At 55.4% G+C, this 20,273-nt stretch overlaps 1 protein-coding gene across 4 annotated transcripts in view; it reads right to left on the bottom strand.

The window, feature by feature from the left end:
* The window catches only part of GDPD5 (glycerophosphodiester phosphodiesterase domain containing 5), an 87,492-nt gene that overhangs the window by 32,949 nt on the left and 34,270 nt on the right, over positions 1–20,273 (bottom strand). For all 4 annotated transcript variants that reach the window (XM_030332880.1, XM_030332883.1, XM_030332882.1 and 1 more), the window contains exon 3: positions 9,422–9,597. In XM_030332880.1, the coding sequence (XP_030188740.1) occupies positions 9,422–9,538 (117 nt within the window). In that variant the 5' untranslated portion in view covers positions 9,539–9,597. The remainder of the gene's footprint in view (positions 1–9,421; positions 9,598–20,273) is intronic.

Raw genomic sequence — 20,273 nt, 5'->3', positions numbered from 1 at the left:
CCCCCGCCCCCTGCCCTACACCCAATTTCTTCCGGCTGCTGAGGACAGCCAGCAGCTCACCTGCTCCCAGCCCAGGGTGGGTGTCACCGTTGGTGGGACGCAGAGGGCAGGCCAGCTCTGGAGGCTGCTGTCCTAGGAGCTGGCACAGATGAAGGAAGGAGACCCTGGCATAGCACCTGTCCCGTGCCCCCTCCCAGCCCCGCATCGCTGGCTGTGGAGGACAGAGCCCTGCGTGGGCCCTTCACAGAGTTGGGGCGAGGTGCCCCTAGGTGCTCCAGATGCTCCAACTCCTCTCGTCCTCCCCGCAGCTCTGCAAAGCAGGTGGTATAGTTGGAGGAAAGCAGAGGTCAGCCAGGGGAAGTGGCTTTGCCCAAGGCCACAAAGGGCAAATGTAATAGTGGAGCCAGAATTCACACCCAGGTCTGGGTGCCTTCAGCATCTCCAACTGTCCCAGAGCAACAATGAGCAAGACATGTAATTGTCCTTGTCTGACCAAGGAGGAAATTGGCTCAGAGGGACCAGGCCTGGCCCAAGGTCACACAGTGAGTCATAGGCAGTGCCAGGCCAGGAACCCTGGAATTTCAGACTTAGACAAGAGTTCAGAGATCATCTTGCCTCATCCTCTACAGATCCAATTCAGAGATGGAGAAACAGACCGAAAGAAGGGGAAGAGCCTGGAAGCAAGGACACAAGATTAATAGATAGTAAATTAGTACAGAAAGGATACAGAATTCGACAGATGGAGTGGGGACATCTATTGGTAAAAAAATTATACCCCTACCTCACACCCCATACCAAAGCAAATCCCAGCACCTCCCCTCCACACCCTTGCCACCTCTCTCTTCCAGTCATCCTAGATATATGTGCTGTGCCCTGCACAGGGAGATGATTGAGGCCTGGATTCCCCTCTGAGCAACCCCCACAGGTGACTGAGGAGCCAGCAGGCAATTCCCATCCTACGGCCAGTTACAGGAGGAGAGATGGTCTGGAGGGCTTCCCGGAGGAGGGGATGCATGCAGCAAAGCTGGAAGGAATGGGCCTGCTGGGATGACAGGTTAGGGAGCCCGGACTGGGGCAGAGGGAGAGAGCAGAAGGTATAAAGGCACAGAGCTCAGCAGCTTTTGTTTGGGAGAACTGGCTTCCTTTGCTATGGGCATATAAAAGCTCTATGTAGGAGTATTAACCTTCATATGTGCTGCATATTTTTTCTTTTTTTAATTTTTTAATATTTACTTATTTTTGAGAGAGAGAGAGAAAGAAGACAGACAGAGCATGAGCAGGGGAGGGGCAGAGAGACACAGAATCCAAAGCAGGCTCCAGGCTCTGAGCTGTCAGCACAGAGCCTGACACAAGGCTCGAACTAATGAACTGTGAGATCATGACCTGAACTGAAGCTGGCTCAGCCTGGTGGCTGCGCCACCCACGCGCCCCTTTTTCTTTTTTTAAATGTCTTTTTTTTTCAGGCGGCAGTGGGTGGGGTGGTGGGAGGCGTGGGCAGAGAAAGAGGGAGACAGAGGATCCAAAGCAGGGTCCACACTGTCAGCACAGAGCCTGATGTGGGGCTTGAACTCATGAGCTGTGAGATCATGAGCTGAACCGAAGTCAGATGCTTAACCAACTGAGCCACCCAGGCGCTCCTATTGTGTATTTTTTCTTATTTCATCGTTTTACTTTAATTTGGTTTATTATGCTTTCTGCATAAAAATTTAAATTTTCATGTAGTCTAATCTACCCTTCTTTTCCTTTATAGGTTTTTGCCTTTGGAACCATGTTTAAGACAAGTAGCCCAAGAGTATATATTTGATTCACATTTTATAGTGGTAATTTCTTGGCTTTGCGGTTTACATTCAAACCTGTAATCCACCCAGCTCTCTATATTCATCTGTCTACCGCTCCACACGGATGTATATATACGTGCACGGATAGAGGTTGGAAAGCCATTTCTCTCAAGCGTTAAGATTAGAATTCCATCTACTTTACATCTTTCCAAGTTGTTTGAATTTTCTCAACAAATGTGCACTTCCTCAATAGAGAAAAGGAATTTAAAGATAGAAAAAAAATACATTTTAATCCATCTGGAACTTATTTTGGTTTGAGGTAAGAGGCAGAGATCTAATTTTATTTCCACCAAATGGATACTTCAGCTGTCTCTACACGGTTTGTGAAATCTGCCGTCATTTCCACGTTCGTTCACCACACAGAATATCCTCACATGCGTGTGCACTGCTTCTAGGCTTTCTAGTCTGCCCCACGGTAGCCCTTTCCCCGTGTGTGGGTGCTGCTGGGCACGGCTCCTTCCACAGGGCTGAGCCCTGCTCCCTGTGCTGTGGGGTCCCCACTCTGCTTTAAGGTCCTAAAGTCCAGTGGGGCACCTGGGTGGCTGAGTCGGTTGAGCGTCTGTCTGACTTGGGCTCAGGTCATGATTTCACAGTTTGTGGGTCTGAGTCCCGCGCTGGGCTCTGTGCTGACAGCTCGGAGCCTGGAGCCTGCTTTGGATTCTGTGTCTCCCTCTCTCTCTGCCCCTCTCCTGCTCACACTCTTGCTCTCTCTCTCTCTCTCTCTCAAAAATAAATAAACATTTAAAAAAAAAAAAAGTTTGCAGAGTTCAGCTGTGCCCTCAGCACCACACAGCCCTGCAAAGACTGGAGAGCTTGAGGGGTGCCTACCCACAGAGGGCCAGTCTGCCCTCCTGCAGGCTGGATCTCGGGCACGCCAGCTCCTCCTCCACTCATCAGCCTGTTTTCACCCTTGCCGCATGCCAAATGGGGGGACTGATGCACCGGAAAAAGTCTGGGAAATGTCAGCTGGGAAGGGTGTGGGGAGCTCTGGGAGGGGAGAGGCAGGCAGGCCCTGGCAGGATTACTTTGGCCCTGACCCAGGAGATTTGGGGGAGGGGGTGGCCCGGGGAGGTTTGAGATGTATTACAGCATTAGGGCCAAGCAGGGAAAGGGATTAGAGTCCCCACCCCCAGCCAGCTCCTGACAGCCTAAGAGGCTGGATTTATTTTTCTGGGCTACAGAGAGCTGGGCAATTAGGCCTCTGTCTGCCCTTGCTTCTGCTGGGGTGCACTCAGAGCGGCTCATTAGGCAGTAGAATTAAACCAAGCCCAGCCTGGAACACCCCGCCTCTCCCCACCCACCCTAGGGGTTGCATCAGCCCATGGGGAGACAGGAGCAGAGGAGCTGGGGGGGGGGGGGAAGGGGGGCTCAGGAGGGATCATCCCAGGCCCTCAGAGGGCCCTGCCAAGGCCACAGGGTGGTGGGTGGCTGCACTGCTGATGCTCCATCTCCTGTCCCACCCAGGCTCCCTAAGCAGACACTCAAGGCAGTCACGGAGCGTTAGCCGCTTCCCAGGTAGGGCCAGGCACCCTCGGCACCATTCAAGGAGGAGCTAGGTGGAGTACAGGGGTTCCTGAAGGCCAGAGATGGCCTGGCTTTATTGCAGCGATAAATCCTCAGCTGTTTGTACCGCAACAAACCAGCGCTCTGCCAGACTCTCCTCTGTCTCTCATGGATGCAATAACATCATCTCCCGTTTTCTTATCGTCATGTCAGCCCTGCAAGGCTTAAAGGATAACATGGGGTCTTATCCCCATTTTAGGAGTGGGAAAACTGGGGATCAGAGGGCGCCCCTCTGACCTGCTGGGCCCCTTTTGGCCAAAGTGCTGGAGAAGGGAACAGCCACCCCTTTAAAAGTTTATAGGGAGAACACACTTTCCCCAGGGTTGGGACGGCGGTCTCTCTTGCACCACACGTGACGTGCATTGGTACCCGTTGTCTAACTGGACCCTTGCGGCGTGCATCTGAACCTCCATCTAACCCGTAAGCAAGCTGAGGCCCAGAGAAGGTCTGGCCTTGCCTGAGGGTCGCACACTAAGTCACGATGTAGACAGGGCAGAGTTCAGGCCACAGCTCCCTGGCAGGGAATACCCAAGCACTTCTGGCTGACTCCAATCACACCCTGGAGCCCAGGGCAAAGGCTGCTTCATACAGGGAGCCCAGCTTGACTCCCAGTTGGGATCCACTCCCCTTGGTGGCGACAGGACAGGGATGTGGGGAACCAGCTGGGACACTCTCCACCCCTGGGCTCCTGCCCATCGGCAGAGCCCAATCTGGCTCTGAGTGTGGCCTGGGAGGTCCTGCGAAGTCAGTGCCCTCATCTGCCAACCACAGCTGGGGGCACCGGAAGACAGCATGCACCTGTCCATACGTGTATGCTGGCCCTCTCCAGACACCCAATATCTGAGAACTCGTCAGCGGTCCTGCCTCTCCAGGCCCAGTCAGCAGGGTGGCAGGCACAGCCCCTAACTGGCTTGCTCACCATTCTTCAGGCCCCTGCCTCAACCATCCTCCCAGCCTGGCCCAGGCCCCTCCTCCGAGGCCCAGGCTCCACTCTCACAACACTGAGTCTCTTGGGAAACACAGAAAGTCACAGTCCGAAGGGGCAGCCCAGGCCTGAGGTGCTGTGGGAGCCCGAGGGAGGGAGGCCTGATTCTCTTTTTGTTCAAGGGGGGGTAATTCTTAGAAGGGTAGGCGTTCGTGACGAGCCTTGAGACGTAAAGAGAGAAGGGACATTCCAAGTGAGGGGACAGCCTGAGCAAAAGCAGGATGCTATGAAGGGGTGAGGTTCTCCTGGGAGGGGCAAGGGGTGGGGGGTGGAGGTCTGATGAACATCCCCCAGCGGGGGTCTTCTTGTATGGCTGCAGGGGCTCCTGTCGTAGGAAGTAGGTCTTGGGGGAAGAGAGACTTAGCTGTCTGTGTCCTACCTGCACTGTGCTCTTCCTGGACTCTATAGAGACCACTCTCCCCTCCCACTTGCCCCTGGACACAGCACCATTTCCATCCCTGGAATGGCCTCATCCGGCTAGGCTAGAAATCAGGGGATGGTGGGAGGCATCATAAAGGACTCCCTCAATCTCTTCCACAGCCAGTCTGTCGATTATACCTTCCAAGTGTCTCTAGAATCCCTCCCTTTGCACGGAACCGGCATACCCCTCCCTGGGGTATGCAAAGCGGCCTCCACCTCTCTCTCTCTCTAGTTCCCTGCTCTCCCCACCTCCACCCCAGGTCCCTCGGTGCATCCTCCACAATTTAACCAGACTGGTCCTCGCACAGCCTGAGTCTGACTGGGCTGCCTCCACCCAGGCGGGGGAACAGGCTCCCTGGCACAGCCTCAGGCCCAGGCCATGTGGCCACCACCTTCCCTCCTCACGCGGAGCCACACTGAGGCCAGATTGCTTTCGGTTCCCAAACACAAGAAACTCCAGTACACAAGGAAGCTCTGGTCCGCATGGCTCCCCGTGCCTTGAACACTTCCCCAGCCGGCGAGACAGGACTAACTCCCAGACATCAGGTCAGGCCAGCTCTCCTGCCTGGGGTTTTCCTGGGCCTCAGCAGGGATCATCCTGGGTGGCCTGGGTATGTTGGATCTTGTATGCTCCCCCACCAGCCTGGGAGCCCTTCAAGGGAGGGGGGAGCCGGGTCTCAGATACCCCTCCCTGACCCCAGGGCCCAGAGCAAGTATCGGGACGGACGGGTGTGTTGATTAAATAAGTAATTAGTGCATCCCAGACAAGACTGTGGGTGTGGAACAGTCTGGACTGGGGATGCAAGCAGGGGGCAATGCAGGCTGTGCCTTCAACCCCCGTGGCTTGAATAAACCACTCATTCTTCCTGGAGCCTCCTCTGTGAGACAGAGGGGCCAAACGAGCTTTTTAAAAAACAGCCCTCAAAAGGCAAATGTGCTATAGAAACACGAGAGAGGTGACAGTCGCTGTCTGTCTTGGGCTGGGAAGTTCCTTCAGGTGTCTGACCTATATGCCTCTTGCTACAGAGAAGCTGGTTTTGACACTATGCTGCCTCCCACAGACACACAGTCTTCAGGGGGCCCTGGGGGACAGCCTGAGAACTGTCTTCTGTCCTAGCAAGTCCTTAATTGGCGGCATTAGAGTAATGAGTCACAGACAACAACCAATTAATTATCCCCAGTTATAAAAAGCTTCACTTCCCCTTCCTAGCTGTTGAGTGAGCCGGCCTCCTGCTACCAGGCTCCTCCACTCCCTAGGGGCTGGGGGCAGAATAGGTCATTTCACCTCTCCGGTCCTCAGTTTCCTGCTTCCTTATTTGTCCAGTGTGTGTCCTGGGGGTGGGGGACAGTATGAGCAAAGGATCGGAGGAGGTGGGAATGCGTCAGGCTGGGGGGACAGGAAGGATAGGCTGGTGGGGCAGGAAGGAGGCTGCCAGCTGGGACCCAGAGGAGGGGGCTCCTCCCGGCTCCCCAGGATCCACTCCTGTACCGCAGGGCCAGCTCTTGATCCCAGAGCCACGGAAGGCTCCAGGTCTGGCATTCAAGCCACTCCCATTCTTGCCCCGCACACTCCTGGTCTCACGATCTTCTTCCTCCTCCCCAGGCAACTTCCCAAGTGATCCTCCAGGCCCTGCTTTCTTCCCCTTCTTGCAAGTTCTCATTTAATCTCCTACTCCAACCATGCGTGCCCCCTGCCCTCCCCCCTTTATCTTCCTGAGGCTCCTGTTGCAAATCTATCGGGGACTCTCTCCAGTGTGATGTGTGATGCGGCTTTAAGCCTTGAGTTCTCCATCGGCATGACAGTTAACTGCCCCACAGGGGCCACCTAACAAATCAACAGGGCAATGCAGGTAAGCTCTGGGATCCCAGCATACAATAGGTATCCAATAAATGTTAACTGTTACTCTCATGCTTTATTTCCCAGGCTGAGCAAGATCATGAGTGAAATGCTTCTGCGACTCACCCCCAGTCTGTCACCCCATTTCACAGATGAGGACCAGAGAGGTCTGGCTTCACAGAAGAACTTGAGCCAGGGTTTGTCTGAGTTGGGAAAGGCCGGGGGAGGCTCCCCCAAGGGGACTTGAGCGGCGGCAGTACCTGGGCAGAGGGAGGGGCCCCCAAAGTCTGAGGGGAAGTTGGGGATGAGAAGAGGCACAGGCCCAAAGTTGGAGCCCCCACGCCTTTTGGAGGCCCTGACAGTGCTCTTTCCCCCCAACCTGTGCTTCCAGAGCTCACCCCAGGGCCTGTTCATTCAGCAAAACTTAGGGAGTTTGCTCCACCAGCTCTGACGCCATCACTATTCCCCTCACTGTGTCAGGCTAGAGGGCCCAGCCCCCCCCGGGGACATCACAGGCCTCGCCCTCGGTCCTCACCCAGCCATCTAAGGAGGGACTGGGGAGAAAGAACAAGGGGGAAAGAGAGAAAAAGGGTGAGCAGGCTGAGGCTGGAACCCGGGGAAGTGGGCGGGGAAGCGGAATGAGGTGAGTGACAGGGAAGGGGGAGTCTCCGTGGTTCGTGGGTCGCCTGAGGTGAGCTCAGCCCTTCCTGTGGAGGCCCGGAGGCTCTGACACCCAGAGCTGTGGCAAAACCCTCTCCAGGCCAAGCTGGCTTGTGGCCCCTGCAGCCCCTACTGCCTTTGTGCCATACCTGGCACCCCAGATCTTGGCATCTGTGGAGCCGGCACCACTGGGCTCTGAGTCAGTCCAGAACTGGCCTCAGCTCACCACTTCCTCCACCCCGGGGCCCCGTGCTGGTCACAGCCAAGCCCGGTCACTTCCTGACTCTGAAGCCTGGGATGGGCCTGCCCTGGGCGCACTGAGGGGTGTGGGATGTCCTGGGAGCCACGCCTTCCTCCAGCGGCTACTCTGACAGCCAAGGGGCTTGCCGCTGGGGAGCCCAGCCATCCTCCTCCCTCAGCTTCCGCTGTCTTCCCACACGGAGCTGTTGGACCTACGCTGCCCGGGGCCAGCTCCCAACTCTGCCCCTCACTGGCATCCCTGGCTTCTGCTTCCCCATGTGAAATGGTGGCCGCGACATCTAGCTCGAGGGCTCGTTGGGAGGAACGAGTAGCCGTGTGTCAGCGCTCAGCACCACTCCTGGCACAGACACCCAGATGCCAGCTGCCTGCCAAGCTGCTGCCTTTCCCGACACGGGGAGGCCCTGCTGCCTGCCCCGAGTCCCTGGGGAGAACGCAGCTCAGAGCAGATCACAGTGGAAAAGAAATTCTCAAGTCTTGACCCAACCCCTGTTCCATTTCACAGATGGAGAGGCCGAGGCCCTGGAGTCGGGAATGACTTAACGACTAGTCACAGCCAGCACTGTGCCCGTCCCTTGGTGCCATTAGTGCCACCGGCAGCTCCCTCAGTGGGGATGTTATTGCACAGGTGAGAAAGCCCAGAGTCAACCGGGTACAATTTTGTGCAATTTGGTACAACTGGGCGCTATTTGGACTTAAGCCTGCCTGACTTCTGATCTCATGGCCCACATCACTGTTGGGGAGATCCCACAAACACGTAAGAGGGAAAGGCTGTCCCAGGCAGGGCCGAGGGTAGACTGAGGCTGCCACCCCAGCACTGCAGGGACCTGCCCTGGGGCCTTGGGCAGGCCCCTCCCTCTTCCTTGCCTCAGCTTAGCATGTGGCCTCCTCTGGGCTGGGAGTGGCAATACATCAGGCCATGTGGCACCTGCTTCTTACCATTTGGGAGTCATGAACCCAGGCTCCTGACTCAGGCTAGTGCTCTGTCGGTCACCAGCACAGGCAGAGAAGGAGGTCAGGATGGTGGACAGGCTTCCCCATCCTCCCCATCCAGAGAGCCTGGTGATACTTGGCCTCTGACCTCAGCTGACCACCCACACCTTTGGCCTATTTCAAGGCTGGCTGAATTTGGAGGCTGGCTTCTTTGTTCCGACAAACAGGAGAGAGGAGGAAAGCTGTTTACCGGGCAGCAAACCTGTTAGATAAACTCCTTTGACCTCCCTCTCTTCCCTCCTGAAGGAGTTGGGTTCCTTCAGAGAAGAAACTAGATCCATGGGCTGACAGAGACCCAGGGACGGAAGCGTGGCTCGGCTCTGGGTCTGGCCTGGGGTGCTGGCCATTGAAGGAGGCTTTCTTTATCTGGCTGGGCACCTGCTGCCAGCTCTGACAGGCCTGTGGCTCAGGTGACAGAGTCCTGGTGCCAGGCCATGGCCCTGCCAGCTCCCAAGCTCCAGGAGGGCTTGGCACCACCTCCTCACCCTTCCCTCCAACCACTCACCTGCTTGCCGGCCTGTCTGGATCTGCCAGGAAGCTGAAAACTTCTGTTCACCTTGGGGTGAGCCCTTCCTCTTGGAGTGTCCCTCCTGGAGCGTCCCTCTCTGCCAAGACCTCAGGAGCAGCCCAGGTCCCGTGTGTCAGAGGAGAGCTCACCAGCCTCATCTGTGACAGGGTGGCCTACTTCCTTTCCCACCTGGCCATGTAGATTTAGGAGTGACCACGGGCCCATTTTATAGAAGGAGACACTGAAACCCAGAGGGGCATTGACCTGTCCAGAGCCACACAGCAGAGTGATGGAGCTGAGACGCTTCCCCCAGGCCCTGGGGCTCCCTAGTCCTCTGACCCCATCCCAGCCCGGCTCACCGGTGTGGTGTCATCGTGGGATCTCTGGTAGCGCTTCCAGCGGCAGCCGTAGATGCCCGTGAGGCAGGAGAGGCACAGCTGTGGCTCATAGTACTGCAGGGGCTGGTGTCTCACCATGCTCTTGCGTGCGGCCCTGGCGCCCGGCCCTCAGGCACCCATGAGGCCCCTGGCCGGTCCTGCAGGAGGAAGCACAGGGGCGTGAGGCAGGGGAGGTGCAGGCAGCCAGCCAGCCCCAGGCCCAGCAGAAGGTGCCAGTCCCGCACAGGGCCCCACGGTAAGGCCCACACCCTTGCCGGCTCCCCGGCAGTCTCCTGCCCCTCACCCCCGAACCGATCCCCCCCAGCCACACCTGCTCTGTCCCTGCTGCTGCTTCCTGTGCCGGGACTGCTTTTCCCTTAGAGCTCCACGGGGCTCCCTCCTCCCCTCAGGTCTTTGCTCAAATGTTCTCTTTTCAACCAGACTTTCCCAGGCCACCTCCTGTCAAACTGCAACCCCTTCCCATCCTCCCTCAGCCGTTCTCAGCTTTATTTTCTCAATCGTGTCCCCCAATGTATTTTATTTGAAATACAGCAGGCACTGGGTGAACATTCTGCCCCTCAGGTGGCAGGGCCTACGTCCCAAACCCATTTGATAACCGGACAAGCTGAGGCTCGGAGAAAGGACGGGACGGCACCTGGCGTGCAGTCTGACACCCGGCTGCGGTCAAGCTGGGAAGCTGCTCTGGTGCCCCCAAAGTGTTCGCTCCTTTGGGCTCAGGGGGCTGCCCGCTCAGGGAGTTCTGCCCGTGGTCGGTGGAACAATGAACGGTGGCCTGTGGGTCGAGTTGCTGCCATCAGGGCAACTGCCCAACCCTGCCTGGCGCCCAGGAGACACCTGTGGGGGGGTTCGGCCTCTTGGGGCCAGCAAGGGCCAAATGTGGTCAAGTGGCCGCCGGCCTGGGCCCCTCACACGCCCTGATGTCAAACATCATCTGATCCTTATCACCACTGTCACTATCATCCCATTGACCGACGAGGGGCCTGGGGCCCAGAGCAGCCAAATAATTTACCCAAGGAGTCAGGATGCAACCCCCCCCATCTGTGGGACTCTAGAAACTCGAAGCCACATGTTATGTGTCAGGTCCTATCCTAGGTCCTGGAGACAATGTGAACAGGACAGGCACACCGATGCCCTCAGGGCCCCCGTAGGACCCGTGAGAGGCAAAGTCAGTCACTTATTCTGCATTAACTCTTATAGCAGCCCTATGAGATCAAACTCACAAGCCAAAAATTTCACCCTTTATTCTTAAAAAAATTTTTTCAACGTTTATTTATTTTTGGGAGACAGAGTGTGCAAGCAGGGGAGGGGCAGAGAGAGGGGGCAGGGAGAGAACCCCAAGCAGGCTCCATACTCAGTGTGGAGCCTGATGCAGGGCTCAATCTCATGAACCACGAGAGATCATGACCTGAGCTGAAATCAAGAGTTGGATGCTTAACCGACTGAGCCACCCAGGCACGCCTCCATGTTTAACCTTTGAAAATGGCCCAAAGCTGCTTTGCAAGAACAACAAAGCAGCCGCAGCATTTGACATTCCCCACGTATTATCATTATCACCCCCATTCTACAGATGAGAAATCTGAAGCACAGAAAGGTTTAGCCATTTGCCAAAGGTCACACAGCAGAGCCAGTCAGTCTGGCTCCAAGGGGCCTTGCTCTAGGCCCAGGGTTGGCAAATTGTAACTCATGTAACTCAATCCAACCAGCCACCTATTTTTATATAACCCACAAGCTAAGAATGGTTTTTCTATATTTTCACAGTTTGGGGGAACAAATGAAAACAAGAATATTTTGTGACACATGAAAATTATATGAGACTCAGATTTCCGTGTCCATAAACAAAGTTTTATTGGATGCAGCCTCAATCATTTGCTTATGTATTGTCTATGGCTTCCGTAACTATAACTGCAGAGGTGGGTGATTGTAAGAGAGACTGAATGGCCAACAAAGACTAGAATACATACTGCCCAGCCCTTTTACGGGGGCAGTTTGCTGACCTCAACCCCTGGGCCGGCTATAATGGCTCAGGAGCTGGTATTTTGGAGAGAGTAAGGGGGACCTGTGGGCACTTAACATTGTGCATGGTGGCAGGGGGAGGGGGAGCGGCGGGGGGAGGGGGAGCGGCGGGGCATGCTTCCTGGAGGCAGCACTGAGCTGAGGCCTAAGTGCCCAGGGGCTGCTCCAGAGGGGCGGTCGGTCTGGGCTTCGGGCCTACCTACAGCTTCCACCTCGGTGGCACTCAGGGCCTCGACCTACCCCTGCTCCCCTGCCCCACCCGACCAAATGCTAACCTCAGCACAAGGATTACAGCCTCTGGTCTGTTAGGAGGGGGGAGATGCATTAGGGCCTTGCTGGGAATATTGACTGACCAGGAGCCTCCTAATTGCTGGGAATTGTCTGGCGTAGCCTCTGTGCCCGTGGCTCCCTGGGGAGGTATGTGGAATAGGATGCAGCTGCTGAGGGCTCTCTGAGCCAAGCTGAGCCCAGGGCTTAGGGAACAGTGTGCAGTGGGGTGCTGTTGTAGTCTGGTGACTTAGGTCCTGTGGGGTTGTGGAGCGGGAAGGGCAGTTGGGGGAGAAGGCTCTCAGCTTTACTTCATTCCACTCTAGAAGGAGCGTACAAATGTATTCCCACATTCGCAGCCTTCCAGAGGGGGTAGAAGGCCAGATCTTACCCCAAGAGTAGGCCCTCTGCTGGTCAGATCCATCACATCTGTCCCCACCTTTGCTCTGTGGCTGGGGCCTCTAGGGTTCTTCCCTGAGCCTTGGTTTCTGAATCTGTAAAATGGGGCAACAGCCTTTGACTTGACACCCATAGGAGACCAGACTGGGGGGCGGGTGCCGAGAGGGCACATCACTGCAGTGACTGAGGTATAGCAGGTGGGCATTCTGTGAACAGGAGCGCACGCCCAGGTCCCCCTGCTCTCACAAGCCTTTCCCAGGACTCCTGGAGCCTGGGACTGAGTCCCACATGTCCTCTGCCCTGCCCCCCCCCCCCCCCCCCCCCCCCGCAAATGAGCATTAAGGCACCAGGAATGGAAATTGCACTTCAAATCAGGAAAGCAGAACCGCCTGCCCTAGGGCCTCAGCCCAGGGCTCAGCTGATTGTGGCTCTTGGAATCATCTCCCCCCTTGCCCCTGCTTGATGAATTTTCACACCATTCATAACTATAGGGGCATCTTGGGGAGGCAAACCTCTTCTTTCTCCTCTGCATATTCTCCTGGGGCCTTTTGTCCCTTCCCACGGCTTCAGTTACTAGGTGTGGCAAAGCCCACCTGGTGGCTGTGTCCTGATTGAGACAGCCAGAAGCAACTGCCTGTCCCCGGGCGAGTCACCCAGGCCCTGCAGACCCAGCACAGGCCACACTGACCTCTTCAACCTGCTTTTTTTTTTTAAATTTTTTTAAATGTTTATTTATTTTGAGAGAGAGAGAGAGAGGGGCAGAGAGAGGGAGACACAGAATCCGAAGCAGGCTCCAGGCTCCGAGCTGTCAGCACAGAGCCCGACATGGGGCCCGAACCTGTGAAACGTGAGATCCCGACCTGAGCTGCAGCCCAATGCCCAACTAACTGAGCCACCCAGGCACCCCAAGGCTTTTTATTTTTTTTATTTTTTAATGTTTATTTATTTTTGAGAGAGAGAGACAGAGTGTGAGTGGGGGAGGGCAGAGAGAGAGGGAGACCCAGAATGTGAAGCAGGCTCCAGGCTCTGAGTTGTCAGCACAGAGCCCGATGCAGGGCTCAAACTTACGGTCCATGAGATCATGACCTGAGCCAAAGTCGGATGCTTAACCAACTGAGCCACCCAGGCACCCCGCCCCCCTCCCCCCCCCCCAACCTGCTTCTAACATCCCTCATAGCCTCTTCTCACCATCCCCTTGGCCTGGCTCAGGTCTCATCTCTCCCCTAGGTAGGAAATCCTCTGGCCTCCCTCCGGGGATCACACCCCACCAACCAAGCCCTCACCTGTGGCCAGAGCAAGCTCTTGAACAAATGGTTTCTGATTTCTCCAGCCTTATCCTCCAGAACTTGCTGTCCCTTCAGCTGACTAATACCTACCCATCCTTCAAGTCTCAGCTCAGACATTATCTCCTCCAGGGAGCCTCCCCTGAGATCCAGGTTGGTTAGAGGGTTTCCCAGCTTCCCATAGCCCTCAGTCTTCCCCAGACATCTTGCATGAGCACCATTGATGGGCCTGTCTCCCCCGTGGGATGGCTTGAATTATTCCCACATCCCCAGGGACCAGCCATAAAAGGAGGAGGCACTGAGGGCTTCCCGGAAGGTACTTCTGAGGAGGCCCAGAAGTCTTGCTAACAGAGACGTGCTGCTCAGACACTGAGCACTCAAGCAGGCTCCCAGAAACCAGACTCTCCCCAGCCTCCCCTGCCACTTCCTTTTCCCACCAGGGCTAATGGTATTACTTAGGATGGATCGATTTCTCCAAGCCACCTCCAGGACTGCCGGTATCAGCCAAGTTCCCAAGAAATCCCTAGCAGGGAGCTCCTCCTGGCCCTGGGATAAGAGAAAGCCCTCGCTTCTGAGCCTGATGTTCAAGGGCACCCCTTGGTCCAAAGTTCTGTTTTCTGCCTGAATTCCTGGCCCTGCCCTGAACTTTCTTAGCCTCCTGTTTTACACAGGGGAGGGCCTTCAAGGGGTCAGACCCGGGATGGAGTGAGCACCTGCTACAGAGCAGGATGTTGGCACTATTAGGGTCCTCTCCCATCCTGACATCCTGGGCACGGACCTGACCCTCCTTCCTGCTTCTACCTCACACGACCATCCTCACCGCCCTGAACGGTGCTGGCTGTAGCCCCCCAAGCCTGTTCTCTTTCCTGAGAGTGGAAAGAATTTCAGGCCAGATGTCAGTGCCCAGGTTCCAGCCCGGTCTTCAACGGACTTGCCGTGTAACCTTGGACAGGTCACTAGCTCTCTCTGAGCCTTACTGTAACCACCCGAGAAACGGGGACTAGATGGAGTGACACAAAAAAGTACCCAAGGCTGCAAAAAAAGGAATCAAACATAGATACATGTTACAACATGAATAAATCTCGAAAACATGATGCAAAGTGAAAGAAGCCAGTTTTTACAGAAAGTGACAGGGATTGTACCAAAGTAGAGCTCGACAGCCTTCTTTTACAGTCTAGAAATATTGGCCCCAGGGTGAACAGATGAACAAACCGTGATCCACCCAGACAATGGAAGAGTACTCAGTGATAGAGCGACATGTGCCATCAAGCCACACGAGCACCCAAAGAGACCTTCAAAAGCCTATCGTTAAGTGACGGAAGCCTGAAAAGGCTCCAGACTATATGATTCCAGCTCTGTGACATGCTGGTAAAGATAAAACCATGGGAGTGGTAGAGAGATCAGCGGGTGTCAGGGGTGGGGGGCAGGAGAAGAGCAGAAGATTTCTAGGGCAATGAAACTGTTCTATAGGACACCACAGTGACGGACACATGTCACCATACCTTTGTCAAACCCCACAGAATGCACCACACCAAGAGCGAGCCCTAGCGTAACTATGACTTTAGGTAACACCGTGTCAACATTGTCTCCCGCGGTAACACATGCGCCACCCTAATATAGGATGGTGACAATAGGGCCACTGTGAGGTGGGGAGGGAGAGTATGGTAGCAGCTCTCTTTCCTTTGGATCGATTTTTCTGTAAACTTAGATACCTCCAAAAAAAGAAAAAAGCCTAGGGGCACCTGGGTGGTTCAGTTAGTTAAGCATCAGACCCTTGATTTTGGCTCAGGTCACGATCTCACAGTTCACGAGTTCAAGCCGCACGTCCGGCTCCATGCTGACAGTGGGGAGCCTGCTTGGGATTCTCTCTCTCTCCTCTCTCTCTGCCCTTCCCCTGCGTGCATGTGCTCGCTCTCACGTGCACTCGCTATCTCTCTCTGTCTCTCAAAATAAACAAACTTAAAAAAAAAACCCCAAAAGTATATTCATTAAATAGATATGGATTCAACTTCGATATCTCTATCAATGGATTGATCAACAGACAGATAGGCAGGCTGGAGAGATTAAGTGATTCACCCAAGACCAAACAGCTGACTGGGGAGAAGGGAGGATTTGAACCCAGGACTGCTGAGTCCTTCCATGGCACCAGCCCCAGAGGGAAGGTCTGCCCACATTCCTGCTGCCTTCCATGGCTGTACCGGCCACAACGCCTGTGTCGCTGCAAAATGCATATCAAAGGGCCAAGCCCAATTATTTGGTTGGCACTCGGGGAGCAGGGGCATGAACAGCACCAAGAACCCAGGGGGAGGGAAAAGGAAACCCCTGACAAGTGTAGGGCTGGAGGAGGAGGAGACCTGACCTTCTCCAGGAGCCTGCCAGGGCCCCAGGGAGGGAGGTAGAGCACGGGTGTGGACAAGGAGAAGTCCCCACTTCTTGTTGGCCATGGCTGGCTTCATGGTCCTCAACCCCAGCTCAGCCTTGGGTGACCTCCGTAAACCTCTGGCCTCAGCTTTCCTAACTGTATCATGGGATACATGCCACCAGATGGTCCTCAAGGGCCTTTCTGGCACACCCCCCAAAACCTTTTAACCACCTGTTCTGTCTTCATCACCAGGAGGAAAGCAGAGATGGGGCTGCACAGGGAGGAGGGAAGGACAAGCCCCACAGTCCTCGCCCAGTCTGAGGGGAAGAACCCCTTCCCTTCCCAGGACTAATGCTGGGAGCCCTGAGCCTGCCCCTGCCTAGAACAGTCAAGATGAGGTTGAGAGCTGCAGGAAGGCCTGAGACAAGGTTAGAGGCCTAGTCATCCTGAGCCCCAGGCCAGGGCTCTGCCCCTGCCCAGGTGCCTTCACCATCTTTGACAGAGACCAAGGTACAGCAATGACCCCAACATTCCCTTGGAGTAAAACCCAAGGCATAAAAGGCACAGGGCTATGAGGACTCCTCCCCATAGTGCTCAGGAAACATGGCCTTGAAGGTAGACCAGGACCTCCCTGGGGTTCCTCCTCACTGCCTTGTCATCCCCTGCTTCCAGTGCAGGTGTGCCCGTGAAACAGACTTAGCTCTGGGCCCCTCCGCCTATCTTCAAGGCCTGGAAAACTCCTCTTGGTCTCAACTCAGCAGCCCCTCCTCCGGGAAACTTTCCCTGCCTGGGTCAGGGTCTCTTCTGGGTCCCATAACTCCTGTGCCTCCATGGTTCCCAGCACGGATCACTGAAGGCTGGCTTCTTGGAGAGGGTGGATCTAAGCGGAATTCGGAAATAAGGAAGGATTTGTGGCACAAAGTGGGGGAAGCAGGGGCTCTAGGTAGGGGACAGCACAAGGAAAGCCTGGTGACAGGGAGGCATGAGCAGGGCCTCTCTCAGAGCTGAGGGCACCCCCAGGTCCCAGCCAGCAGGTGAAGCCCATGTGGGTTCCGTGATGGTGAGGCTGTTGCCAAAAGGAGACTCCTCATCCTCTGGGAGCCCAGGAACAGCAGGGCACCTCCAGGAAGCTCACCAAACAAGCAAACCCAAACCCACGAGACAAATCCTTGGCCCCAGGGCTGGGGCTGGCAGTGGGGGGACAGGGCTGATAATGGGATCAGCCAATCCCAGACCCTACCCCACTGCCCTGAGGCACAGCTTTCTGCGGTTGGCTTCTGAGGAGTGCTCCCACAGTTACCACCTTCCCGTCCCTGAGCCTCGTCAGATGGCTAGAATGGAGAAATCTGGCTGCCACCATCTCACTGTGTGGCCTTGGGCAAGTCAGTCCACTTCTGTGGGCCTCACGGAAAGCTCTAGATTTAACGAAACCAACAGAGAAGGTAGCCAGATGTAGGGAAGGAAGGAAGTCTGTCAAGGAGGCAGCTGCCAGTGGGGAGAGGCTGGGAGAGGTGCCAGGAGGAAGGCCTCGGAGGTGAAAAGACGAGGCAGGCCAGCGGCCCCAGTCCCCCGTCATGCCTGCTGGTTCTTTGGGGAACAGCTGCTCAGTGGCCAAGGCCGGGGCTCTGCAGGAGCCCTCAAAAGATCAATCAGGCCATAATTAGGGTCGTTATTAATCTCTTTCCACAATGGTGCCAGGCAGCCTATTTATCCAACACTTCCGTGCCAGGAGACCTCTGATTTCCCTTCCCCTCTGAGCAGGCCAAGCTTGACTATATTCCAGGCAGACTTGCTCCCAACCCTGCCGGTGGCTTCCCTAGTTCTTCCGCCCCTTTTGCCCCCTGCCCACCCCCCCCCCCCCACAGAAAGTTCTCCCTGCTCCTCCCTTGGGAAGGGATGGCTTCCTTGGAACGGTGGCCTCTGGGAGGACTTATTCCCTACCTAAAGCTCTTTTTTTTTTTTTTTTTTTTTTTTCAACATTTATTTATTTTTTGGGACAGAGAGAGACAGAGCATGAATGGGGGAGGGGCAGAGAGAGAAAGAGACACAGAATCGGAAACAGGCTCCAGGCTCTGAGCCATCAGCCCAGAGCCTGACGCGGGGCTCGAACTCACGGACCGCAAGATCGTGACCTGGCTGAAGTCGGACGCTTAACCGACTGCGCCACCCAGGCGCCCCTACCTAAAGCTCTTAAGGTCACTCAGTGAATGTTTAAGCCTCTGCTCAGTACCAGGCACTGCTGGGAGCCAAGCAGGATTCACAGAGAATCGGACACGAACCTTCCTTTCAAGGAGACAACCACACTGCAGCAACAGCAGCTGGGATTACGGCCACGTGCAGTGTTTTCTAGTGCCCAGGAGCCTCCATGCATATCGGCTCATGGAAGCATCTGGCTGATTCCAGAGGTAAGTACCAGATCCCCGTTTTATGGGTGAGGAGGGGAGGCTAGCAGAGGTCAGGATAGGTCTCCTGAGCTGCGCCTGCCGTTGAGGCCCTAGGGGGACAGACCTGCATGTCTGAGGTATGTCTGGGGCTACAGGCTGGACAGGAGCCAGGAATGGACCCTGCCCAGGGGACCTGGCTTCTCTTGGCCTAGGAAGGACCTCTCTTTCCCCAGTCAGGGGTATGAGCGTGGGCTGAGTAGTCACCAAGAGTGTGACCTTGCCTTGCCTGGGATACAGAGCTTAGCATCTCAAAACTCAAAATCTCTCGTTACAGACTCTCTAAACCGGGGTCTCAGAATCACCTCACTCAAGACTCCTATGGTCAAGGAGTCCTGGCGCAATCCAACAGGGATCTAAGAACTATCCTTGGATTTCAGGCTATCCAAGTCCTCAATGTCGCGGCACCAGGGAAGATCTGCAGTCATTCCATCCGGCCTCCCTTCCCATGCAGAAATCCCCTGTACAGTTAGTTCCTAGGGGTGGTTCCCCAGCGGAGTGGCCTGTGTAGGCTTGCATCCCGCTCCCCCCCCCACAGCCCCCTCCCTCCCTGGAGGGCTGAGTGCTTCCGTCTTTAAGCTGCCGGGACCCCATCACCCCCCTCCCCCACTGGCACTGACAGGTTCTCCCTGGAGCAGGCAGAGTGAGCAAATATTCTCAGGGTTTCTGGCAGGGCCTCAAGGGTCAGCCTGGGGGCCTGGTGGGGTTGGCTTTCACTATTCTCTCACCTCGGTTGACACCCCAGCCTCCCAGGAGCCCAGTGATTCAGTCACAGGGACCGGGCTGGCTTTTTCCGATGCCTCTCCCTGGGTCCCCGGGAAGGAGGAGCCACCCGAAAAGGAGGAAAAGGAGAAAGCTGAGTCTGGCAGAGACTTGCACTGAGCAAACTCGTCCCTGCCCGGTTTTTACCCCCGGAGGGAACAGAGAGCAATGATTTATTTTATTTATTTATGTAAAATAGCAGAGTTATCATACAAACAGGCTTCCCAAGCAGGCCCTTGGGGATGGGAAGAAAAGCAAGGCCTACCATTTAAGGAATCTTTCTCTTGCTTCCCTCCCCTTACACCTACCTGTCTAGCCTCACCTCCCCCTGCCCCTCCTCACACCATTCTGCTCCAAGCACACCACATTATCCGGCCTCCCCACCTCCACGCCTTTGCTCATGCTGGGCCCTCTGCCAGGAAAGCTCTCCCCACCACCCCAATTCAAATCCTATCCACCTTAACAAATGGACCCTGTGCAAAGCCTGGTCTGATCCCCACCCCCCACCCCAGAAGCCCACTGCCTCCTCTCTTTGTGTTCCCGTCATCTGGCAGAGCTCTCGAGACATGATCACAGGCCTCTGTGCCCGGTAATTATCTGCTTCCGTAGCTGCCTTGCCCACCAGACTGAGAGCTTCCCCAGGCAGAGATTTTTAATCCGTTTGGTCAAGTTTTTCTGAAGACCCTGCACCAGGCGACGGGGACACAAGATACCCCAGGCCCCATCCCTGCTAGAGGAGTCACTTTGCAGGGGACCTGTGCCTCTGCACTGGGCCTGGCACCAAGCAGGCACCTGTTTATTTGTGAGTCAGAAAAGCTGCTTACACGTGCAGTGGAAGGAAAGGAGATCACAGCCTCTTAAACCATGCGACTGCAGAGCCACTTCCGAGCCCGATCCCAGTTCTGCTCCTGAATAATAATTAGCCTTTCCCAATTTACAGAAAAAAAAGTTACTATAAAAAAAGTCTCCATTAAGCATTTTCTCCCACAATTTTTGCTTAACCCCTTGATATCTGTTTGCACATATCTGTTCCGGGTCTAGTATAAGGTGACCTCAGAATTAGCACAGAATACTGATTTCCTCACTGTCCCTTCATCTCTCTTCACTGTGGTGTCCTGTGAAAAACAGAAGCCCCTCTACTTCTAGGCACGTCTGAGAACCTGGGGCCTAACCTTTTCTTCCCTCCTCTCAGATTTCTTGGTCTCCATCCGGTAACCAAAGAAAACTGGATTTACTAGAATGCTGAGGAAGAAAGTCACAGGAATTTGCTGGCCTGGCACACCTTG

The sequence above is a fragment of the Lynx canadensis genome, chromosome D1 (assembly GCF_007474595.2).
Source record: "Lynx canadensis isolate LIC74 chromosome D1, mLynCan4.pri.v2, whole genome shotgun sequence".
NCBI lineage: Eukaryota > Metazoa > Chordata > Mammalia > Carnivora > Felidae > Lynx > Lynx canadensis.
Note: the sequence above shows the minus strand (reverse complement) of the source record. Positions and strands in the feature narration are given on the sequence as shown.